This window comes from Uloborus diversus, chromosome 4 (genome assembly GCF_026930045.1).
Source record: "Uloborus diversus isolate 005 chromosome 4, Udiv.v.3.1, whole genome shotgun sequence".
Taxonomy (NCBI): domain Eukaryota; kingdom Metazoa; phylum Arthropoda; class Arachnida; order Araneae; family Uloboridae; genus Uloborus; species Uloborus diversus.
Genome location: NC_072734.1, coordinates 105,157,637 through 105,184,073, shown reverse-complemented (window position 1 = coordinate 105,184,073; position 26,437 = coordinate 105,157,637). Strand labels below are relative to the sequence as shown.

General features: G+C 32.5%; 2 protein-coding genes across 2 annotated transcripts in view; one reads left to right on the top strand and one right to left on the bottom strand.

Moving 5' to 3' along the window:
* The first annotated feature begins 1,410 nt into the window (after nt 1-1,410).
* On the top strand, nt 1,411-23,858 carry LOC129219679 (tribbles homolog 2-like). The gene is made up of 4 exons (XM_054853955.1): nt 1,411-1,605; nt 2,325-2,811; nt 15,089-15,381; nt 21,891-23,858. Exons 2-4 carry the CDS (start codon nt 2,521-2,523, stop codon nt 22,348-22,350), a joined length of 1,044 nt encoding a protein of 347 aa, XP_054709930.1. The 5' UTR covers nt 1,411-1,605; nt 2,325-2,520; the 3' UTR covers nt 22,351-23,858.
* A 156-nt stretch (nt 23,859-24,014) lies between these two features.
* LOC129219678 (endoplasmic reticulum-Golgi intermediate compartment protein 3-like) overlaps nt 24,015-26,437 on the bottom strand; it is a 60,689-nt gene continuing 58,266 nt past the window's right edge. The window contains exon 13 of the mRNA XM_054853954.1: nt 24,015-25,668. Coding sequence (XP_054709929.1) covers nt 25,592-25,668 — 77 coding nt within the window. The 3' untranslated portion in view covers nt 24,015-25,591. The remainder of the gene's footprint in view (nt 25,669-26,437) is intronic.

Below are 26,437 nucleotides of genomic sequence, written 5' to 3'. Positions count from 1 at the left end.
GGAAGCGTGGGTTTTTTTAAGTTAACGGAATTCCTTTAAATTCTTAGCACTGGCATCGCCGTGCGGGTACTGCTAGTTTTTTTTTTTTTTTTTATAAACGATAAATATTATAGTATCTTCGTGATTTTTTTCTTTTCATCTTATTATAGAATTTTATTTATTTATTTATTATGTTTTTTGCAGACGGATAAATCTTTCCACACTTAATTTTTCATTATTTTTCCTGAAACATTATTCATAGACGTTTCGTTATAGCATGCACTCTGCAGTTTAGAAGTTTAAATGAAATCATGTGTGATTGTTTTTCTTTCAAGTAAATAAAAGCAGTGATTCTTTTTGTCTTTAGCAAATTAAAAAAAAATTCTAGTGAGTTTTTTGAAAACTGGTTTATTACTCCTTTTTTATAATGCTTAGTTTTATGGAAAGATCTTGTACGTTCCCATCATTTTATAGTGGTATTCACACTAATTAAAGCTACCTAGAAATTTTTACAAATGAAAACAAATATTTGATCCAATATTTTACGTGTGATGTGTGTTTAACTTTGTATTGCACATTGCATCTAGTGCCCAGCGACCAGGGATAGACTGGCCTGCCGGCCGGTGCGCTCCTCCCTCCCCCGCCACGGTACCCTCTAACCTGCGCGCCTTCATTATTATTATATTTTGTTGTTTTGCGCGTTAGAAACCTCGTCATTTTTTTTTTCTTTTGGGGAGTCAAGTTTGGCGTCCTCTCGCCCAGCTCCCCCCCCCCCCCCCTTCCCCAACGGCTTCTCGATTTCAATTAGAAAAAAAAACCTTAACAACAACAAAGTACTTTCCCATGGGAAAAAAAATCTCCAACTTCACAACTATTGATATTTTATAGATTACATTTTGTGTACAGCAAAGCAATTTTCTCCCACATGTGAATGAATTATCGTTTTTTATTTTTTAAGAAGAGTTGTCAATTTTAATACGTTTTAACATTGAAGTTTTTATGAAAAATGACACATCTAGTCACTTAAACGTACATGTATAAAATGTAGCAAGAAATCCTATCTTCTATTGTGGAAATTATGGATGACGACACAAAAGCTTTAATTCTCGCATCTACGTACCTCCATCCGCTTGCGTCATCTGCTAAAATCCTTCAATGATTTCGCCTTTCGAAACCTCGCTCAGTTGATTTTTCCCCTCCGCGCTGAGTAAAGAGTCCCATATTTCTCCACTCGTCGTAATGTACGCGTGTTTTCATTTTTAGCGGAACTAGGATTAATATTTTTAAAAACATACATTTTGTCGATATTTCTGGTTTGAAACGCTCTGCTTGTGACTTTTGTAAAAATATTTTTGCTCTCAGTAGGGCGGATGTCCCTAGCACCGGTTGTTGACTTTCGCGGATGCAATTCAGGCTGTTAATGCGCAGTCTGAAGATCGTTGCACAATGATGGAGGTTTCAGCTTTGAGGTGCGGTCTTATCTGTACTGTCTTCTGACTAGGGTGGCCACAGTTTACGGCCTGTCCCTAGACTGAAGCAGTGTGGATTACTTCGATTAACTTCCTATCTGGAAGTACCGAACCCGTTTTAAGTTATATTCCTCAATGGAACATCACTTTATATCGGGTAAGTTTTAGCAAAGGCATTTTGCATTCTTGATCAAAGGTCATTGGTGTAAAGCATACTTTCATTGCATTCATTTTAAGCATCTGAATTTTTTAATATTTTGTTTTGCATTTCTTGTACCGATTTTAAATTTAAATACCTGTCAAACATCGGTTCCTGTCATCGAACTAGCCTGTTTGACCCGCATATGGCGTTACGGTTGGTGTTTGAGATCGATAACAATACTACATCCGCGTTTCCTCAAAAGCGATCCAGGTCTGTATTCCAGTGCATGCTCGATAGTGAAAGCTTGAGTTAACGTTCAGTTTAATTTCAATGCTGCACTAGGGTTTAGTCACAATTAATGTATTCTGTAAAACTTCAAGTTTAAGGATTACAACTCTGAGATTCTATTCTTGTTTACATCAACAGTTTTGAGCATGCTGGTGAATTTTAATGCTAGTAGATTAGTTAATGAACTTATTTGTTTTCGAAGAAGGAAACGTGGTTTAAAGTAATTTTTAATATAATTTTAGGTAAATCTTATGTTTGTCTGATTTTGTGTTGGTTTACTGTGAAATTAATAATAATAAAAAAAAAATGTTTTTTTGCAAAATGGTTACATAGCAATGGGGGAGAAAGTATAGATTATATTATGGTTAACTTGTTGAACCAAAAACACTTAATATTACTTTGTTGGTCTTTTGCATGTGATATTTATGAATTCTTTTTTCCCCCAGGTATCTCGATATTGAAACGAAGTTTTAAGAAACACAAAGAATACTTATCCTGAATAAAATCATTGGAATAAAAGAATTGTGATATTTCCTAGTCTTCTGTGAAGTGACCATTTGTGTGTGTGTGTTAATCATTAGTCAACGTTTTCACTGGATTAATTTTTCACAACTTCTTCCACCGTACATATTTGACTATTTCATGGAGAAAAATTCTGTAATCTCAATGAGTTGTGCCGCACGAATTGTCAAGACAAACTTGCGACTAAATTTACGAGATGCCCGTCACAAACAGCAAACAAATTTTGAAAAAAGTGGCACTTCTGGAAGCCTTAGTCCCAATCTACAACCTGCTACACCCCCTTCATTTCCAAATAAAGAACCTCTCACTGCCACCAAGATAGCAGACAAATATTTGCTATTAAATCGACTGGAGGGCAGCACCCTCAGACGTTGCATTCACATTCAAAGTCAGCAAGAATATGTTTGCAAGGTAACAGCTTTTCTTTATTTTATTTATGTATATTGAACGTTCATAATGCTGTATACTGTGTTGCAAATTATTAAATTCAATTTGAAGGTTAGGGAATGGATTGTTTAATTTGCATAGTTTGCACCTTAAAAACCTAATCTTCAAATCCTCCTTATTAGAGTATTTTTTAATGTCCTGCACTAGACCTTCTGCTTATTGAAATTATTTTGCAGCAAAGGGGCAAGGCAAGGGAAACAACTGTCCCCTTACTTCCAATAGTAAAAGGGTCTAGCCCCCACTTTTTTTAAGTTCAGAATTAGAAATTGTCCTCTTAAATATCTTAAAGTTTATGTCCATTCATTTTAAGTCTTCGTCATAGTACTTCGTGATCTTTCTGTAATATCTCTGGCACAGCAACTTGTTCTCCCGTGTTCATTCCATACTAGCATAAACTGCTCTTGGGATCTATGATGATATTTTCTTCAGATTTTAAGTGATTATTATCAAAAAATAGAAGAATGAGAGAGGAAGATGTGTAATAATTTCTTTTTAGTTTTACAGCCGTGAATGTTTCTTATTTATCAAAATTTCAGAATGTGCTGTAGATTGCTAACAGGTGTCTATTTAGACCACCAGGGTTGCTATTTTGTCCACTTTTTTGTAAAAAGTCTGGGATGCCAGAAGAAACTAGACAAAATGAAAAATAAACTGATTATACATACATAAATTTATTGTTATGCTGTAATAATATTAGTATATTATTCTAATACATTTTCTATTGATCATTTAATTAAATTAGAATCATTAGCTTTAGAATTTTGTAAATCTAAAAAAAAATTAATTACACATTGGTGCAGCTAATTTTAGATCATAATTTACTTAAAAGTAATAACTTTAACATGTGAATAAGCTATTGGGCATGATTAGACTATTATATACAACAATAGAAAATAAACTCAATGGGAAAGTCAAATGAAATGCTAGCAGATATACATACAAAACAAAGGTTTATATATAGACTAAAAATATTTTTCATTGTCACCCCCATTTTTTATTGATGTCACCCCATAGTAAAATATTTACGTACTCAGCATATTTTATGGATATGTTAATGTCATACAGATTAAGAAAAAATTACTATTTTAGTCGTGTTGTGGGTACTCAGAACAGTGTACAGGAAGAGACTATAATAGGCAAGAGAGTAGATAGCTTTAAAAGGACCATTAATCTTCATTGAGAACTAATAAATTGACTTGAGAACAGCCTGGTCATTTCTTTTCATGCCGACATTTCTTTTTATTAATATCAAGTAGTTTCTTTCTTTCTTTTTTTTTTTTAAATACGATTTTTAATGTTTTGAAACTCTAACCTTTAAAAACCTTTTATTTCTACTTTTTAAGTTTATAAATGCACTTATTATGGGCAATAAACCTCTATATCACAAATAAGCATCTTAAAATTTACAGCTGATGTGCTTGTTTTACAAATGCTATTACATGCATTATAATTTTTTTTTTAACTCTTTGATTTATTAACACACTTACATAACCTTCAGCTGACCTAATTTTTTTTTCACTTTAAAATACCTTACAATCAATTGTGTATATACATATTTATATATGCTATTTTTTATATTAAAATATAACTTGAATAGGAAAAAATCTATATAGTTATATTGGTGGAAAGCTGGTAATTGCTTTAATCTATGCCGTATGGGTCTGGAATGACCATACTAAGTTTTTCACCCTTCTGCTACGTGAGCTTTAGCCATTATGACCAAATTAGTGACAAAAAACACCTGCTTTTTCATTCATATAACAATATCTCAAAAGTAACACTTCCAATGGCCATACATATGAACAGATTACTTGCAGATATTAAAATTTTGAACAGAATGAGTATCTAGAATATATATCTTTGTTAAATACTAAACGCACAACTTAATTTCAAAGTTTAACTAAAATTACTAATTGAGCGCTTCAAGCCAGGACGTACCTTTCCCACTCTCACTGGCCCTCCCCAAGACCCCCTGGAATAGAACGCCGGAACACCAAAACACACGCAGTGCTTTCCTACCTACGGAAGCAGCTACACAGGTACGTATTCATAAAGTTGACATACTAGATGTTGCTGAAAACATTTTAAATCATTACAATGTAAGAAAGAAATGAAAAAGGATCCTATCTTCATATAGAACTTATTTTAGTTTTTAAAATGAAGTGCAGAAATACTAATAGGTTAATCTCAAGTAGAACTATCTGCCAGAGAAAATGATTGATTTTGAGTGACATAATTTGAATTAGAAAATCAGTATTATGTTTAAGGTAGAGAAGTTTTCCAGTTCATTTTTCTTTAAGTAAATTAATTTTTTAATTTACACAATTTGAAGAAAATTTAATAACATTACATGTTTTGCTGTGAGAAATCATACAATATAGCTCAATCAGTGATTATGCGAGTGAACTACTTAGGGGAAAAACATGACTGACTTGTGTCTGATTTTGGGTTAAATTATATACGGAAGGTGATGTGATTGAAGTCAAAGATTGGAATTCAAAAATTTGTTAAAAGCAGCCATAAAATTCTATCATGTCAAATTAAACAAGAAAATTTATGTTGTTTTCTATCACCCCATCCCACACAGTGTTAAACTTTCGCATATTTTCAAATGTTTCAGCCATGAATTTTTATTTATCGTCGATCGTTTGTTAAATAGATGAATATTTTTTAATTAATTGCTACTGATGTAGCAAAAAAATATATTAAATATGAATCAAATGTAATTTCACTATATACATACTCTTAGAAACCATTTTTACATTTCTGAACTAATTTTTTTATAGTAATTTTTGCTTATTCTTAAGTGATGGTTTATATGTCTGAATTTTTAAAGCTTTTTCAACTATAGTTCGAAAATTACTAGAAGTTGCTGCATATATTAACTTTTTGCTTTAATATTTGATATTTTACTCTGTTAATAGGAATAATAACTTTTTTGAAGCCTAGATTGCCATTTTGTACTTTCAATCCTAGTTGTAACAATACATTTTTTTATAAATACTAATATATTGTTTTAACATGCATTTCTTTAAAACTTTTAATTTGTAATATTTTATGTTGATTTCCCAAACCGCATCTCATATAATACCATGTCTCACAGCAAAACATTATTATTATTATTATAGAAAAATATTTAAATTGTTAAAAGTAAAAAATTGATTTACTTCAAGAAGCAAACTGAAAAACTTTTTACCTTTAACAAAAAAACTAATTTTCTAATTCAAATTATGTCATTAAAATCAGTTATTTTCTTTAGATAATTCTATTTGAAATTAACCTATCAGTATTTTTGTTTCTCCTTTTGAGAAATAAAATGAGTTCTGTATAAAAATTCGATCCCTTTTTGTTTTTTTCGTTATATTGTAATGGAATAAATTGTTTTCTACAATATCTTAGTATGTAAACTAGATGATTACGCACCTGTGTAGCTGCTTCCGTAGGTAGGAAAGCACCACAGTGTGTTTTTGTGTTACGGCGTTCTATCCCAAAGTGTCTCGGGGGATGCCAGTGCGAGTGGAAAAGGTACGTTCTTTCTTAAAGTGCTTGATTAGTGATTTGTGCCTAACTTTGAAATGAAGTTGTGCACTTAGTATTTAATAAAAGTTATATATTGTTGATACTCATTTTGTCGAGAATTTTAATATCTACAAGTAATCTGCCTATGTGTATGGCCATTGAAAGCGTTATTTTTGAGATATTGTTATATAAATGAAAAAACAGGTGTTTTTTGTCACTAATTTGGCCGTAACGGCTAAAGCTCACTTAGTAGAAGGGGGAAAACTTAGTATGGTCATTATAGATCAATATGGCACAGATTAAAGCAATTTCCAGCTTTCTATCAATTACTTCCATATTCAATCTTTTTTCGCTCCCTAACTACTGGCTTATTTGATCTGATTGAACAGATTTTTGGTCCCAATAAGTTAATTATTAAGCGGCTGGTACTATTTACCCGTGGTTCAATTAAGCAGATTCCACTGTATTGCATTTAAAAGTTCAAATGTTCTCAAAATCATTTTTTTAAATTTAATTTTTTCATTTAAATTTTTTTTAAAGATTAGATGAAAGCATGATTTAAAATTATATCTACCTGTATGAAAAGTAAAAAGTAGCAAATCAGTATCCCACATGAAAACACTAAATTTGAAAAGGCAAGCTGTAAGATAATTTAATTTCCCTGTACAAGTAATATTTTGCTGCCTTTCTCACTAAAACTGTTAAGTATACACAGGACAGAATTAGTATATCAATACTGTTAATTAGTGGAAATGTCTCGGTAAAAAGTTGAACTTTAAGTGTTGTGGAATATGTAAATATATTTTTTTAAGCATTGCTAAAGTTTAAAAAAAGTAACAGTTTAATTTAAAAATCTTTTCAAAATAATCACATTTTGTTCAAATATAGCAGTTGAATGTTGATTTGAATAATTTAGATAATTTTTTGGTGTTTGAACAAAGAAAGTAATGAGCTGACTTTTTAAATATGTTTAAAAATATTGCGTATATTTCAGTTGAAAAGAAGAAATGACATGGATTGCATACATATTTTTAAATATTTAACCTTATTTATATTTTCTAAGAAAGTAGAACTAGTAAACTGCATTTATTTTGTAAAATACAGTATTCTCTCGATACCACAAAGTCAAAGGGACAGTAAAAAAATTTGCTATCAAGATAACAAACTCATAGTCGTAATAAAATAATATTCTAAAAATTAATCATAATACTAAAAAATAAGTATGAAACATGAAATGAAAGTTGAAAAAAGTCTTAAAAATGCAATAACAAAAGTTTTAATTTTTAAAATGAGCCAAAAAGCAATAGAGAAAAAAAGAACGCTTGAGTGCTGCAGCAAAATGTAGTGATTTACCACGACTAAATTAATCAGAGATTTGGATTACTAAAGTTGCAGAACGGTTTCAAGCACCCCAAAACAAAAGAAGTGGGACAAAGGATTGCACCATTCCCTAGGGCCTGATTAAGGTATCATCGGGCCCAAGACCAAATATTCTTTTTGCGCCCCCTGTACTCAGACTTTACAATATTAGCTACTGGATAAAACAATTTTAGCTTTTGACTAAAACAATTTTTGCTATTTATGGTCCCCTAGGCCATGGCCTAGTCGGCCTATTCAGTGGAAATAGGGTCAAAAGGTCCACCGAAATGGCGTGATAAGGGAGCAAAAGTTTTAGGTAGCATTTTTGAGCTTTACATTTTTCAACACCCCGGGCTCTAGTATGAAAGTGACAGTAGATAAGCTTCTCTGAATCATCCCTAACCCCCGAGAGAAGTTATGAAGGGTGTAAGAAATTTTTGGAGACATTCCTCGTAATGCTTCGAGACAATAAACTGCCTGTTTTTCCAGAAAAATTATATTTGACTTTGAAAAATGTTTGACATACCAAGGTTTTGATTAAAAACTCTTCTACATAAGAATGAAAAATAACATTAGATAAATACACAAAACCAAGGGGAAAAATAATATTTCTTCGTATCAAGGTTTTCGAGACATCAAGAGTCTACTGTATCAATGTTTCCATTTTTTCTTTCGTCCCAAAGTTTCTGGAAATTTTGCATCTCAAGTGTAACAACTGCTTAATATAACCAGAGCTGCCAACTTTTGAAAATCCAAAATTGTAGCAGCATTTTGCCGAGGGGGAGAGAGGGCGTGGCTGCAGATTTAAACAGTAATGAATTAGCAACAGTATAAAAAACGAAAACAATGATACAAAACAAATTTTCAATATGGTACAGAAAATAGTAATACAGAATAAAAAAATTTATTCAGTATGTTTTAAGATGATAAAATATTAAAATTCATTTCTTGATTATTAGCTTACCTTTCACCCGGTCGGCATGCCTTTGAGTAAATCAAGCTTGCGGCAATCGTCAGGACCACCATGTTCAACTGAAAAATTGCTATTGAAAATAGGATAAATCTTTTATGCGCATAGACCGTCAGCACACATGTAGAAGTTTGATTTTCTGAACTCACCGGATTACTTTTCCTGCAGTTTTTTTTTTTTTTTTTTTTGTTCTTGGGATTATAAATTAAAAAAACAGAAAATTGTAATTTTTGGACCCGCTTTCGTAGCGTCGTAGTTTAAAGCTGTAATTCGTAGAAACTATGATTTTTTGTAGCAGTTGGTAGCTCTGAATATAACTATAAGAAAGTTCTTTAGGAAAATAATATAAGGCAGTTGAACCTGTCTATCTCAAAAACCTCCCTAGGTGAAAAATTTTCAATTTCGCTACATTTACTGCATAAATTCAATGTTATGCCCCATGTTTCTCATTATTTTTTCTAAAACATCTATGTCTCGGATTCCCACTACGCTGTCATTTTCAAATTTGGTCCCCCCAAATATCTTTATCAGTAGCATAATTTGAAAGCCAAAGGCTTTCTTTTTAACATTGCCAGTTACATTGTCGCCTCAGAGCAACCGTAAGAAATTTTAGTGTTATTTCTTGGATTAGATATCTTACTGTTGCTGTGAGGCTACAATATAGTCCTCTAAGTTCTGTGGGACAAGTTGCCTAGGGAAAACTACAAGAAGCAAATTCTTTAGGAATTCTTTTCAAAAGTTAAGTGGAAGGGAATGTCGTTGAACAGTGAAAAAGCTTTTTCTAAATACAAGTATAAGTTATTGGCATCAAGAATTTGTTAGGATGCTTGTGTTAAAATTTTCAAAAAGTGGTTGGACCCCAGTGTGAAAACAAAGCAGGGGCTACTGTCCCCCTCAAGTACACTACTGTAATCTGCCAGAATGTTATGTTCTCTTTGATCTTACTTAACAAATATAATGAAATGGAAAATCATGTTTGTAGCCTACTTTCCCGGTAAAAGTCAGAAAAAGAAGAAAAAAGCATAAAAGAAGGCTTAATTTTAATGCATCTTAAAAATATCGCAAAAAACCAAAAAAAGTCAAAAATAAATACAATAATTAAATAAATATCGAAAAATTAAAAATTGGAAAGTAGGGTATTGAGATGGGGAAAAATGTCAGTCGGTCTGTCTGTCTGTCCCCCCCCCCCCCCTAATAACTTTTGAATGAATAGTCCGATTTGAACAAACTTTTTTTGTTCGAAAGATCTCAGCGAGGACACCTTATTCCCATATTTCACTGTTTGATTTGAACTATTTTTTGTTCAATTTTGAACAGTTCAAAAAAACTTAACATTAGCTCCTACGGGGAAATTCAAGGCGATTCCGAACTGTGAGGCAAATTTGCTTCAAACAAACTTTGTAGGAAAAAAGCTTTTGATGAAAAACTTGTATATAAAATATATTTTTGATTTGAACAATTTTCCGTTCAATTTTGAACAGTTCAAATCCTTTAATATTAGCGCCTACGGGGAAACTGAAAGTCAATGTAGATTCCGTACTTGAAGGCGGATTTTTTTCAAACAAATTTTGTTGGAAATAGCTCTTGAAGCCAAACTCCAGACTCCGACTCCGAGAATTTAGGGGCACCTGACTCCGAATCCGACTCCTGTGCCCGACAATTAATCGGACTCCGACTCCCCTACTTCGACTCTGACTTCGTAGCTTTGGCAAAAATTTATACACGGAGGACAAATCACTGACTTCCATTTCTTGGATATTCGTCTCCGACCCCTTTATCCCAAAATGAGATTGACTCCGACTCCGCAGCTATGGTTTTAACTGCAAAATAATTATTGTTGATATTTGTTTTTATTTTAACACTAAAGTTTTAATTTAGGTATTCAGTTTTCGGTGAATAAACTCGAAGTCATTTATGTTTCTACATAAAGATATGTGCAGACGATTTTTTTTTTTACAATTAAAAGTAATTCTTTAAGTTGACATTTTATTGTTTTTATTTATCTTGGTAAGTGCATTAATCCATTTAAAAAATTATTTTTGGCAACAGGGGAAAAAGAAACTATTTTTTTTTTTTTGATATGATGTATTTATTTTAATGAGCTTATTAATTTTAATTATTATTTTTTCGTTTTGAAAGCTGTTGAAGAATTTTTTTTAATGGAAAAAAGTGTAAAAGCTATTTTATTTGTTCATTTTTTTTTTAAAGATGAGTGAGGAATATTTTATTCCTAGAAATCAGTTTAAGATATTAAAAAAATATGTTTGAAACAATTTGCGATTTTAGCTATTTTTGAGAATATTGATCAAGTACTAGAAAGTAGTATGGGTATATGGGAAAGTAGGCTCGTATAGTTAGAGACGGAACTTCTTGTATCATATAAGGTTTTCCCTGCTGTCAAACTTAATTTTTATATAACTAGAAACATGTTTATGTTTCATAAGAGTGCTTTTTTAAAAAGAGGATTTTAATAACTGATGTTCGAGCACATGTCAATATTTAAAAAGTTATTGTCAAAAGATTTACCTTTTTTTTTGCCTTTTTGTTTATTTAGTCCTTGTTATCTTACTACTAGTATTCTGTAAATCTAATGTGCAGTATTATTTGCTCATTTCAAAAGTTGTATGCAACAAATTTGCTGTAAAGCTGTTAGTTTTATGTTTGAGAGAGAGAGAGAAAGAAAGCATCACACATGGGCAATTTTGTGTTTATTTCACGGTTGTTAACATAATAATTAATTCATTCCCCTAGAAAAGAAAGCTGTGTGGAGCTATTTTCCAATTATTTTTCGTTTAACAATAATTGAATCAACGTAACCAGCCATAATACAATGATTCCTTCAAAATATGATGTCTCTTAATTTTTCAACTTCAAAATACCAAAGGTTTAAACCACATTCTTCATACTTTGCATTGTAATGATGTATTGTAGAAAAAGGTGGATTAACCTGGTCGACTCTACGGTAATTTTTACTAGTAGGGCACATCTAGTTTGTTATATCTATCGCCCAAGAAGACTTGATGCGAAGTGTTTATTTTGTGAATGACTGTTTTGTTAAAAATTAAAATTAACGTGAAAATTGCGGCTTCTCAATGGATCTAGCTATCTGGTATTCAAAAAAGTCGACGTGTTCTGCCCTTGTGCCAATTTTTTTTTACCTGACTCCCGACGTAAACCAAGCTTCGTTGCGGATATCTCGGTTTCCGTCACGCTCTCTTCTGCTCTTCTTTCCCCCTCCCTCCTTTCTTTGCCAGTTGAAGCCGGAAATCGGCATAGTTTCTTTTTATTCTTTTTCTCTTTCCTTTCCTCCGGAGTTATTGTTTGCTTTGTTCTTTTTCTGGACGAGGGATTCGCTACAGAAAAAGACGTCCGAAAGAGCATTCAATGCCACATTTGTAGTTGTTGAACTGATTCCATCAGGATTGCGTTTTGAGAATTCAGGGTCATTGAAATTGGTGAATTTTGATCCGCATGCAAGTTCTTAAATATTGTGAAACGAGCTATTTTATTGAATTTTAATTAATTTTCAAGTTGCGAATGACCTGTAAAAAAACCCTCAATTTTGTAACAGATTTTGGGACTTTTAAAAAAGCTTTATTTTTTTTCCCTAAAAACTCAAAATTATTTTAATTGTTGTGGCCATAAAAATTTTATCACAAAAGTTTCAACAATATGTTTGAACATTAATTATCATATGCCTTATTAAAACGCAACTCTGAAGTTATTTAACTAGGGTTGCCAGACGTCCCGGATTTCAAGGGACAGTCCCGTATTTTGAAAAATTGTCCCGCGTCCCGGGAAACTTCCATATGGGACGGCTAAAGTCCCGTATTCTGGCTAATAACAATATTTAACAAAACGAGACATTATTTTAAGGGAAAAAAATAAAGTAAAACAAAAAATGTGAAATAAAGAGCAATAAGAAAATCTTGTGGCAACAAACGCAAAAATTATTTTCGATTTAATTTGGTTTTTGTTTTGGCGGCAGACCATGAGGAGCAGAATGATTGCTTCCTCGTTGCTCATTGACTAATGTTGGAAATATATTCATGCCGAGGCCTTCCATGCGCATGCGTCGTCAATCACAATGAAAACTATTTTTGTACTTTGATCGGCGACATTTTGTATAGGTTTAATGCTTTGATTGCTTTGTTACGATTGAATTTTATAGATTTATCGTGAAGAGATGTTCTACGTCGTAAATCATCCCTTTTAAAAATACTCAGTTTTTGCCTGCAATCTCAAAAATACCCCCCCCCCCCTTCACTTCCAGAAGCCTGTCCCGTATTTACTGTTCTTAAATCTGGCAACCCTGTATTTAACTGGAAAAAAAATCGATTAGCCAGCGGGCCATATCCGGCCCACGAAGGCACGAAGCTGATTCGCAGGCCCGTAAATTTGTTTAATGTTTCAAATTAGGAGCCATATTTCGCTCCTAATAACCTAAATAATAACTCCTCCTTTGGATTCAGAAATTGGTTTCTAAAGAACAGAATGATTTTAAAAAATAAGCTTAGTTATGGATGACAATGATTTATTGGTTTGTAAATTTTTTTTCCCTTTTCTACACTTTCTCATGTTGTTGAGGAAATTTTTCAATATTTTGAAATTTTACATGTGTTCTGGCCCGCGAGAACATTTTAATGTGAGGTGCCGCCCGGGTAGAAAAAGTTCGGGTAGGGCACCCCGCTGTCGGAATTCAATGTTTTTATTTTCGATGTTTGTTAGAGAAAAGTTAGGGGGAAAAAAAATCTTTTCATTTTCATAAAATTCTTCATTTATAAATTTTGAGAATTTTTAGAGGATGAGCTATGTTATCAAGTTAAATAATGAATAACTTAGAAAATTTAATTTTTGTATCCGTTTAATAAGTTTTATAATTCGTATGTACATTCTATTTCTGATTGTTGAAAAAGTTCAAGATAAAGAATGAAGCTGATAAAAATTAGTATGTCGGTAGCCAATTCGGCAGATTCATTCGTATTTGTTGCTGCTTCATCACAGTGATAATATTTCCCTTGACACAGCCAGAAATTACTATATGGGGGGGGGGGGGGAGGGGGTATTAACAGCGCTTCTTACGCAAAAATAAAACACGATATAAGGGTTGGGAATAGTTTTTAAAACCGGGGAGCGGGGGGGGGGGGGGAGATGAATGATCGCTTTCATAATATGTTGTATTTCATACATCTGTTATCTTTCATTGCAACGAATTGGAAGACTTTATTTTAACATGCTTGTGCCAGGTGTGAATTGTTACTTCCATACATTGTACTGCTGTTTAACCGTTTCTATTATTTTCCGAGGAGGGGGAGGGTCATGACAGTCCTTAATTGTTTTTAAAATACCATACCTGAATTGGCAGTATGGCTTAAAACCAAGCCTCCTCCCAACCCCCCTCATTTCGCGCCTGACGCATTTTAACCCGCACTTATAGCATGTGAGAACAAGACAGAACAAGTCTCAAACGTACATAAATAAACAAGACGTTTATGCAATAAATGGGGGGGGGGGGAGACGAATATTTTTTTCCACCTACACTAGTAAAGATGCTATCTACTCGTTAAAAATTTGATTTAATAGCATCTTCAGTACGTTTGTTATTGGCAACAGCAGAGTTTCAGTTTTGTTCTTGCAGTATTTTAGAAGACTAATATTTAGTACTTGGCTAAATGGAAACACGCAGCATTTCAAGTTACAAAAAAAAAAAAAAAAAAAAACTTGAAATTTTACTATTATTATATGAAGTCTAACTGATTGAATTTGAACGTGAGTTTGCTTTTCCGAGACCTTAAAGAACATTTTAGACTTCCCTCTCCCTCCCCGTGAAAAAAAATGGGTACTTCAGAAAGAGAAGAATGAACTGTAAAGAATGAAATTACTGTTAATTCTCGATAACTTGAAAATCTTAAGGCACCAGATAAAACCTTCGAGTTAAAAGAAAACTCGGACAACTTTCTCTAAAGCTTAGCACCCAATGGAAACTTCAAGAAAAAGGAATTCGAGTTATCGCAACTGACGAGTCGACTGTATCAAGCATAACTTGTATTCGTCGTTCTTAAGCTTTTTTTTTTTTTTTGCAGGCATTATTTTATGGTTTTCTTTACGAATTATTTATTTCGATTTTAGTAATCAATAATTAAACGTGAAGGGATTTCGACATATGTCGAATTTCATGTATTCAACAAAAGAAATTATTTTATTTATCATTTATTAAAGAAAATTATATAAATAGCTTTTAAACTTTTTCTTGATTTCGAAGCTTGGCAATGTAGTAGAAAGTAGATTGAAAATAGTTTTCAACAAAGCTTTGAAGTTCATTTCCGATAACTAGTGTTAATGCAGTATTTAAGCATGCAAATATAACAAGCCCTATTTTTCCTCCATTTTTAGGTTGTGCCAAATGAAAGGTATCGTGACGTTCTACGTGGCCACTTCCGGTTGGACTCTCACCCCAATATAAATACCGTTGAAGAGGTTCTTGTAGGACGATCGAGTACCTACGTAGTGTTTCCTAGGTGTTATGGTGATCTTCACTCTTATGTTCGAAACAAAAGAAACCTTCGAGAAAAAGAGGCCCTACATTTGTTCAAGCAGGTGGCTTCGGCAGTTGCAGCTTGTCATTCAGCAGGCATCGTCTTGAGGGATCTAAAACTCAGGAAATTCGTTTTCAAAGATCCCGAACGGTAAGTTCTTTAGTAAATGTTTGTTTCTCTAAAGCACATTTTAAAAAAATTAAGAATTTAATGTTGTCAAATCATTTCCGAAGAAAGATGATGCGACTATGATTGTATTTAGGAATAGAGAATATTCTTTTTATTTCTGAAATATGGATCGCGTTCTATTTTCTATGCCGAAAAGCAAGCTTTCTTCCAGACATGACGATTGAGGGTTTTTATAAATTTTTGGAAATATGAAGGTTTTAGGATTCGAAGTGTTAAAAAATTGAGAAGTGATGTAGAAGTAAGTCTTCCCCAGTTTTTAGTAAATGAATAAAAGGAGTTGATAGATGATTATTCTTCTTGAAAAAAAAAAAAAGTATTATGTAGCTATTGTGAAGTAAGATTTATTTGATAACTTACGCAAACCAACGAGAAATCGTCCTACCATCTCGACCAGTCTAACGCGTTGGATTTGCGTTTTCATGTAAAAAATGGTATTTTTACTTGAAAGTTCTCAGATCGTCAGTATTATTTTCGTTTTATATACCCAGGGCCGATCCTAGCAGGTGTGCAGCGTGTGCACCGCACAAGGGCGGCCAAAGCAAGGGGCGACCGCCGGCCGCCCGCATCATATAGTTCTTTTAATCAAGAAACATTCCTCAAGAATTTCTCACAAGATAACTTTCGAATAAATATGCTGAATTTTAAATGTTCAATTATCAAAGTAAGTGCCAATTTCCCGACAGCATAGCATAGTTTAAAAAAAATAGAATGTTAAGTACCCTTTTCTTTTTTTTTTTTCATTGTCCATTATTATCTGCTCTTTACACACATGCTTCATTTGGTAGTAAAATTTGTGACAGAACTGGTAATCAGGCATGGATACAGGGGAAGGGAAATGGCCCCCTCCTGAAGCATGAAAGGGTGCCTTCTAAAAGGAGCACCGAGGGCGGCCACTAATGTTTACCCCACCCCCCAAGTTTTTATAGACTATAGATATAGTTTTATTTTATATACAAAGAAAGCTATACTGATTAGATACTCTCGCAAGCGTTTAAAACAACAAATTCTGTGTTCAACAATCAGGGATGGGTAGAGTGACAGTGGAAGATTACAACTCCCTTGAGAGTCAAACATATACGATTGACGAACAAAAATTTTGTAATTTTCTCCCTTTGCAGCAATTTTTTCTAATTAAAATTACAGATGAACTGCTCGGTTTCAAATTTGGGACAGTTCCGTGGAGCCACAGAACCCTTCCTGCCAAAACTAACCTGAAATTGACTTCAGTTTCAAAAAAACAGTTAGTGATGGCACATTGAACCCCCGCCCTCTCTGTGTCCCATCGTTATCAAACAATGCTTAAAATACGATTTTGGCACTTCAATTTTTAAAGAATTCCGGAGAACTGTCTTGCTTATGTAACTTTTCACTGCGCTGGGACCCATCAATTGTCGAAGTGAGGTGGACAAAAGTCTATAGTTGTATTTTTCAGATATTAATATCGAAAAATATCCGAAAGATCCGCCGAAGCTTCCCATTTTCGTTAACGTCACCAAAGATAGTATAAAATTGTGCTTTTAGAAATATCCACTTCGGAACCCCAAAATCCTTCCTTCCCAAAAATAGCCTAAAATGGATTTCAGTTCCGAAAAGTATTTCGGTTAGGAATATTTTCACGTTTCCCCTTATCGTTTTCAACTATAGTCAAAAGTGGGTTTTTAAAATAATAGTCCCGAGAAATTACCGAAGGAAAGCCACCAGATCCCCTTACCGTTACCAAAGACAGCCTAAATTTGCGTTTTAAACTTCAATTTCGAAAACTTTCGATGAGAGACGATTGAATCTCCCTCCCTTTAGAAACGTCGACAAAGATAGCCCAAAATTGCGTGTTTAAAACTTCAGTTTCGGAAAATTTTCGGGAAGAGTGCCGATTCTTCCAAAGCTACGGTCACAAAAAATAGCTTCAAATTGATTTCAATTTTGAAAGAATTTTAGGAAAGAACTTCAGCTTGCATTAGTACTTTCCATGAAGTCTTGAAAAAGTTCCCAAAATTGCGATATTTAACGTCAATTTCGAAAATTTTTCCATGCACCATGAATATACCCAACTCTTTAGTCATTGCAACCAAACACAACCAAAGGTTAATTAAAACAATTTTTCATACGCCAATTTCAATAATTTTCTGGGATAATTCCCCCCTCCCCTCCCTGCTTCCTCTCCTCCGTCCTTCTTCTGATGTCACCGAAGACAGACTATAAAATGGTACAGACAGACTAGTAAATTTTGGTATATCTATTACTTTCTTCAAAGATACAAATTGTACCTAAGTAGTTTCTTACTATAAAACTTGTCTTCCTTTTTATAAGTTCATCGGTTTTTTTTTCTTTTTTTTTTTTTCTTTTTTTTGTTTTTTGTTATTTGAATCAAAATTTGACACAAATTTGAAGAAAGATTTATATGAACGTTAAAGATTAGTCAAAATATGCAAATTACTCTTTGAGGGGCGGCACATTAGGGCTTAGCACACGAGCGGCTGACACCCTAGGATCGGCCCTGTATATACCAAATGCAATAAGTAGCTTCGAGAAAATTTAATTCAGAAATAAAAGGGGACATAAGGTACTAAGTAATATCGAAAGAATTTTAGTTAATGTCTAGTGCAGGGGTTCGTTCCCCAAGTGGGTGCCGCAAAACATCCATGGTGATAGCTTACATAGACTTCGGTGCACTCCCCCCCCCCCATAAGATTTTTTTTTTTAAGTTAAATTTTAACCCTTATATTTCAGAGCGTGCGCCTACATACCTCTGTCGCCACGGGGCGTGCTATGTACGCCACTGGGTTATGGTGTCGAATATATGTAATGCAACAGAGATAGGCTAGGGTGCCGTGAGAAAATGCCAATTCTTGAAACGCTGCCGCAGTTTGGGAACCCCCGTCTAGTGCAGTGTTAATAATTGTTTTATGAAATTGAAACTGCGTTGCTGATGTAAGTCATAAAGTTCGCAATATTTGAAAAGATTCCAATTTTTTGAAGCGCTGGCTTTTTTTCCCACACTAGGTGGCCTTGCGTCATTTAAGTCGTCATGGTAATGTTTTATTTTTAACGTAAGTCACTCCGTTGAGGTTATTGCCTTGAATTGATTTTTTTTCTCCCCAATTTCTAAAGCAATGAGTCACTCCTTCGGAGGAAATCATCGTCAACATACATCTAAAAATAAAATCTTCTTTAGTAGGAAACCACTTAGTGCAGATTGTACCTAAGTTTGATGCTTCTATAAATGGAAGCTGTGAAATAATTTTAGCCTTCTCGTTATTGCGCGCAGCAGTTTTACATACGTTGGAAATTAGGCGTTCTTTCAAATCCGCAGACGAAACGCCATGCCAGGACGCTTTGTTTGAATTAAGGTGTGGCCTGATGCCAGCCATGTATGGGTGTTTTAGGAATTGGAAGATAAAAAGCAATAGCAGCATAAAATAGTTGTTGTAAGAGAGCATTTTTTTTTCCATTTTAAGACGGGTGTCAGAACAGTAGTCCTAGCGCCATTTAGGGTTGTATTTTAACAGTTAAATGTAAGCACGTTATTTAAGGATTATGTTAAAAAGCTGGCTGCCGGAAAACTTCATATGTCGAGTGATTAAATGCCTCAAAATGGCCTATAAGAGATGAACGAGAAATTCAACGGAAAGAAAGATATGCTAAAATAGTAAACGATTTTGAATTCAAATTTGTTCGGAATTAAAATATTCACTAAATTTAATTCTCTGTCTTTTTAAAATAAGTGTTGTAAGGCAGTAAAGGTGGAGTTGGCGGAAAAGAAAAACACATCGATGTTTTGTTATTTGTATCTTAACGAATTTAAACATGATTATGTGAGCAGATTTACTGCATTGCTGTACACAAAATGACATAGTGTGAAAGGTAATTTATGAACATTTAAAAACTGCTTATCATACAAAAGTCGTTAAAATGTCATAACTTTTTTCTTGTGAAGCTGATTCTGCGGGAAAACCACGTAGCTAAGCAAAAATTGTAACCTCTCTCGCTCTCTTTAGTTAGCAGCTGTTGGTTTCAGTGATTAAACGTTTAAAATAGTTGATTAAAAACGGATTGTTTCCAACCAAGATATTGTAACGCCACTTAAGAACTTCAACGAAATCTAACTCTTGACAAAACAAATTATAATCCTCTCAAGGGTTAAAGAAAAGAATGGAGGGGAAATAATAGAAACTTTAAATTCATATGCAGATAAAAAAGTGAGAAGGAAAAGAGAATCGGCTAAAATTTGAGAGAAAGCTCGAATAACTTCCCCTCGTAGTTCATGATATATTTTTTTTTACTAAATCCTTACTGAACTTCCTGATGCATTTTTTGAGGTCGTCTTGCAGCTGTCCGGAACAATTTTCACCTTCCTTTCAACCATTCATGTTGCTTATCTGTATGTAATAGTTTCATTTCGATATTCTCAATTTCAAGCAAGACGTGAAAGAACTAGTTTTATGTTCCACATATCACGCTCAAATGTTCCGGAAATGATTGTTTCGAAAGTGATGAGGATAATTTTCATTTTTTCTTTCTTTTCAGGCCGTTTCAATTCCTTTAGTTAACATAAGTTGATAAATGTTTTTGCGAATAAACGATGGGGGTCGGGACTTCAGAAAAAAAAAAACCTTGTATTTGAAGAGTTCTTTGGCTATTTTGCAAATCTGTTTTAACTGTTAACAACTTCTGAAGTTTGGTTAAAGAAAGAAAGAAAAAAAAAGGGGGGGGGGGGATCTTGAACAAGTGTTTAATTTATGAAATTTTAGAATTTTGATTGTTTCAGAAGTTTACATCATCCCATTTTTGTACTTGATTTTTTTCTTTTGAAAACAAGGAATTAACCAGTGCAAAAGGAATACTTTCAAATATATCAAACTAATGAAGGAGGGGGGGGGGGCGGGGATAATAGTGATAATAATAAAATAATAGAAATAAATTGTACTTAAATGTTAGCTAATATTTAATTGTTACAAATGTTGCTGCTCTCTTGCGAGAAAAGAAATATTGCTACTTTTGAAACATTTTGAGCAAATCAGAAGGAATTAAAATCATTTTACTCTTCCAAGCATGAAATCAACACGTGAATACTCATCTACAATGCTGCCCTTTTTATTTGTAAGTGTGCGTATGTAATTGAAGCTTTAGGAACTTGTGCTATTTTCTGATTTTTTTTAAATTTACAGAACATTCATTACTATTTTTAGTTTTTTTGTTCCCCTTTTGTGTGTTCCTAATTAAACTAAGATACAATTACTTTCTTATTGTATGATTCCGCGGGCATTTCTCTGATCCCCCGTTCTGAAAATAGTTCATTCGGGTAAGCTTCCACGAAGATACCAAGTTGGACCCCCCCCCTCTCCCATCTGTTGCATCGATTTGTTATCAACAATTGATAATATGTACCTCTTACATGGAAAAATTTATTTTTGCATGATTTTTTTCTCTTACTTTCAACCTCTACATCTTTTGTCACAGCACTTATGAAGTGAAATGCGCAATCTTTTTGCATCCTTTATAAACATTAAAATTTTCTCCTTTAAGGTTTTTACTATTAATATTTATTATACAGATGACAACTTTTTGATATTATTTTAAGTCGAATCGAGACACATGTTCATAGAAAAAATTTGTGTTCTGAAAATTTTCACAACTACAAGTAAATTTTTAATTTTTTGAATGAGAGGAACTTTATGGTACAAAAGAATGTGTTTGTGCACTAAAGTGTATCAAAAGTTTTGGGGCATAAAAATAAAAAAAAAAGTTTTATTACGTCTGTGGAAACAAATGACTGAAAACGTTACAAATGCCTGATGCTTTCCTTTAAGTCCTTTCCACTAAAAATGATTGAATTGAATGAAAAAATGAATAAATAAAAAACTCTACTGAAATTGTTTACATTTTATTCATACACTGTTTGAATATTATGAACAGATACTATGGTTGACAGTTTAGAGGGGGGGGGGGGGTCATGATACCCAGACCCTCCCATTGTATATGCCACTGTGTGCTTCATACATGCAGTTTTTGAAGGATTCACCAGTATATTTAAAAAAAAAAGAATTTTTGCTTCCTTACATTATTTGTGAAAAGTTTCAGGAATTACAAAAATGATATTGACTGCTATTTCTTGCACTCTATATTAAGATGCGGTTTCTTGCTTACGTAACATAATTTTTGATTAAGATTGAAAACTGATCTTACAATTTGATAGTTCTCAAAATCATTCCACTTTTTCAATGTAAATAAAATAATAATTAATCAGCTATTCTTAAAAGTTTGTATAAGTTAAGACGTTTTTAACCAAACTTGCACACATATCTGTAAGTTCAATCTTTTATTAAAAACTATTTTGAAAAATGGTAAAAAAATAGTAATTAAGAAGTTAGAAAAACTTGAAAAGCAACTGAATTATCAAAAAAATGTATAATTATGTCTGATTAGTTTAGAGCCGTATTTTATATCATCAATGTTTGCTTTTTCTTTTTCAGAACACTTTTGAAATTGGAAACTTTAGATGATGCAGTTGTATTAGACGAAAAAGATGATTGGTTAAAGGATAAGCATGGATGTCCTGCCTATGTGAGCCCAGAAATCCTAAGTCCTACTAATTACTATTCTGGTCGTGCTGCAGACTGTTGGAGTCTAGGTGTTATGTTATATACAATGTTAGTCGGTCGTTATCCTTTTCATGATACAGAACCCACAGGACTTTTTCATAAAATTCGTAGAGGTTGTTACACGGTACCAGAACACCTTTCATGTAGAGCAAAATGTCTCATCAGGAGTCTACTCAGAATGGACCCATCTGAAAGACTAACAGCTGAAGAAGTATTAGATCATCCGTGGTTTCGTAACTTTAAATCTTGTGATGAACTTAATGCATCAACAGATCAGATGGTTCCTGATGCAGAATTTAGCAATGAAGAAGATTCTCCTTTGTTTATGTGATTATTTATAATTGGTATTTTGTTCTCCAACATGGCAGCTACTCATGCAGTATCACTTCCCATTTAAAAACTACCTGGTAACTATAAGTGTTGTGCACAGTTTTTTTTTCTTCCCATTTTTGCCATTGCATTTTTTCATTACTCATTAAACAAATCATTTAATTATTTTTTTAATGTGAATGATGCAATAAATCAGTTATTAACTGTATATAAAAATCAGGTGAAATGAATTTCTCGACTAGAATCATTTTTGAAAATGAATATGAAATGCCAAATATGATCATATTTATGAATCAGCTAAGCTTGTAGAAAAGCAACATATAGGGCTTTAAAATGCAATTTCAATTGCCTTTAATGTATTGTTCTTCATGAACTCTGCATGGCATAGAGAATGTTCTTTTTTCCCCTTTATGTTTGGTGTTGCCAGGTTGTTGTAAGATGATTGCATTTTTGCACTGCCATAGCACCTACTAGCGCATTTGACTTTATGAGGTGTTTCATGCATGAAGTGTCAATTCAAGAAGTTTGTGTTGATGTCTTGTGATGTGGAAAAAGTTTCATGTTGTAAAAAGGTAATTGTAGACTTTGACAATTGTTTTTTTGTGTCAAACTTTGGTCTTTCTCTTCTGTGATGCCAGATATTCTTGGCTTCAGATTGTTGTTTCGTCTTCGACGCTTTTTCTCAGGTAGTTACAGTCTAACTGAGAAATTGATAGTACTTTGTTTTTCATTGATGGTACTTTGTTCCTCATTTCAAATTTAGGCGCATAGAGTAATTAAGAAATTCTCAATATTAATTTAGTTTAACGATGCAAGCAATATTAAAAAGGAAAGTAGTTTCTTTATGAATATTCTATTTTACTTTATGCAAATGAAATTTTGTTAAACTTGTGTTTCATAGTGTTAATGTCTAACATATTAAAATAGGATAAAATTATTTAAAAAGGGCTTCTTGTTTTGATGTAAGAATAAAAATTCTGTTGCATCAATTTTTCATGTTGATTTGGTAGTTGTCTGGTGCATATAATGCATCAAAAATTTGTGATTAAATATATTAAACGTTTTTAAAGAAAGAGGTTAGTTTACGAATTCATTTTTTCAATCAAGTTTGTTTCAAAATGAAACATAAATGACTTGTTTCAGTGTATACTCTGTGGTGAGTTAGAAATAATTTTGTACATAATGTAGATGATTGTTTCTGTATGTTTAAGGCAAAGTAAAATTCAAACTGACTGCAAACTGTTGTAAATTTCAATTTTGAAAATTCTTTATTATGTTTATAAGTTTTCTTTTTCTATTAATATTTATTAATTGCAGTGCAGTTTTTTTCTTTGCATTAGACATATGTATAAAAGAAGTTTAGGTATTCTAGAATATTATCTTGGTGATTGTGAAAATGTATTTGTTCTCAGTATAGGTTAGAACTTCTGTGGGATGATTTAGAATGTCAACTACCTATGCACTTTTAATGTAAAAAATTTTCAAGACAAACCCATACATGTTAAAGTAATCAGTTTGGCAAATTTTCATGTTGCATGAATTTAAAGATACAGTAGAAGACCATTACAACGCCGACCTGTATAACGCAATTCTCTATAAACCGCACTACTTTTCAGAAGTAAACAATAGGTTTTGAAGTTTAAAAAATCCCTGTTTTGCTTTGCAAAAAAAAAAAAAAAAAAAATTGTTAGGCAAATTAAATTTTGAAAGTTTTTCATCTTTCCATCTTATTTCAAAGCTTTTAAATTGAAAATTAGTACCTCATAGTAAACAGAAAATACCAGATGGCTCTTGAAAATGCAACTGTTATGCAAACCATGAAGCTAGTAGAAGTGCAGGATTTTGATTGTGAAACATATTTATTTGTGAAAAACTAATTGTAATATTGGTGCTTTAATAGTCATTGCAGATAAAACTCATTCTGAAAGGCTAATATATAGATTTATTCTGAATATTAGTTTCAAAATTTGTGAAATGATCTATATAACGCAGAAACCTGTATAACGCAAAAGCTCAGGTCCCAAGGTGTGCGTTATAACGGTCTTCTACTGTATATAGTTCTGTTTCTATGTGGTAGCTTACAATTCCAGCTCTACGAAGTATTTTAACTTTTTGGACCACGATACTTTAGCATTAATCTTACCATTAAATCTTAATTTCACTCTCACTTCAAATCAATTTTCCAGCATAATCACAAAATGTAAATTCAAAGCCATCATTTTGTGTTGAGACGAAAGCATATCATGTTCATTGTATTATATTCATTAAGACTTTAGTTGCCATTGAATCAAATCTCATTTTATAGAAGCAAAAACAATTGACGTACTTATTTAAACCTAATAAAAAGCATAGAATACCTTCAACTACACTTAATCAAATTACAACAAATTAATTTTCAACTGAATATTTAACTTATTAAATGCTTTATTTTTGTTGCAATCTATTTTTTTAAACCAGTTTTATCAGAATTACTAAGCATTCCAAATTTTCAGTTATTTGGATAATACAAATTTTAGGCAAAGATCAATTCTTCATGGCCAGCATTGTACAAAATTGGGTGTTTCTTAGTTATAAAATGATTGGTAAAAAATTGAAATGTTATTATAAAAACTGATAATACCCCAGTGTTTAAAAAATTGACAACAATGTTAACTGCTCTTGAAGCTTTTAATTCTCATTACATGTATTGTGTACTTTTTCATTTCTCACTGTATTGCATGTCAATAAAAAAAAAATTGAGACATGGATAATATGTGTTTTTAATTTTGTTTAACAATACTTTTACTAGTATGTATCATGAAATTCAGAAATGTATGTACAACGGAATCACATATCCACACTCACTGGTGAAAAATCCAATTTATATCCATCAATGAAAAAAAAATGGATAACGACACAGTCCTCACACATTGCATTAATTTTTAAAGTAATCCTAAGATAATGTAAAAATAAATTGGTTCATTCTTTTTCAGCCAATATGACACTTGCCTGCATAAAGAATCTTATTTTGTAATTCAGATAATTCTTATACAGTTATTTTAATAACGTTGACAATTTACATTTAATCATGAAGAAAAATCTTTTAAAAGTATAAGTGATATTTAATTAAAAAAATACTTTAATAACATAATAAATACATCAGATCATTTTCTTTTGAATTTCAAAAAAGAATTAAAATCATTTCATCTTAATAAAAGCTGTACTTTTCAGGATTGGTTGTGAGTGATTAGAGACAACATGTATCAACTCACTTTACCCAGTTCTATTTTCTGTATTACTTTAGATGAATGATATATTGCTGAATCAATCATACCTGCAACTAAAAAATATAGATTTTTATTAATATTTTTACAGTTAAGAAAATAAATAAAACCCTATCTGCAGTGGTTATGCAGTCTTTCTCTTGTTTGAAGAGCATGAAATATTCTAATTGATTGTTTCTCAAAAGCTTAAATTACTAAATTTTCTAATTTGTTTAAAAAAATCATTGAGGCTTTATAAAAATTAGTTCTTTTAGAACTGATTACATTTAAGGTGCAACCACCAGTATTTGACACTGCGCTATAGTTGAAGCAAACCTAACCTGGCAGCACCGCAATGCTGTGCCCCAACTATAGTGTGAAGAAAAAAAAATTCATGAGAAATTATAAAATTGTGCAAAATTATAAAACAAAACTTCAAATTAAGCTGAAACCATGCTTACCTTCAGCTGCCAGGGGTGATTGTGTTCCGGTATTTTACCGAATTTCCGGTATTTTCACACGTATTTCCGGTATTTTTATGTCCGAAAATACCGGAATTATGTTTTTTTTCTCCCCATCTCCGCAATTTTTTTAAAATTATATAATACTCATTAAATATACCTGCAAGAGCCAAGAGCCTTAAGATGGACACCTATCCCTTAGACAAATGTCAAGATAATTTGTATAACACCAGCTCAAAAGTAACTTTGTAACCCATTAAAAATTTAATCAAATGTACACAAATATTTTGACTCAGAACTAAACTATTTAATACTATAGCAAAGGTGCACTTAAGTAATAGGGGCCAAAGATTACGCCCCCCCCCCCCCCCGTTCTCGTTTTGAA

What these genes read in the sequence shown, in the direction of transcription:
- LOC129219679 (XM_054853955.1), top strand. Translation starts at nt 2,521, where the DNA reads ATGGAGAAAAATTCTGTAATCTCAATGAGTTGTGCCGCACGAATTGTC. An exon ending in AGCAAGAATATGTTTGCAAG is followed by an intron (nt 2,812 to 15,088) that starts GTAACAGCTTTT and finishes CTCCATTTTTAG; the next exon opens with GTTGTGCCAAATGAAAGGTA. An exon ending in GTTTTCAAAGATCCCGAACG is followed by an intron (nt 15,382 to 21,890) that starts GTAAGTTCTTTA and finishes TTTCTTTTTCAG; the next exon opens with AACACTTTTGAAATTGGAAA.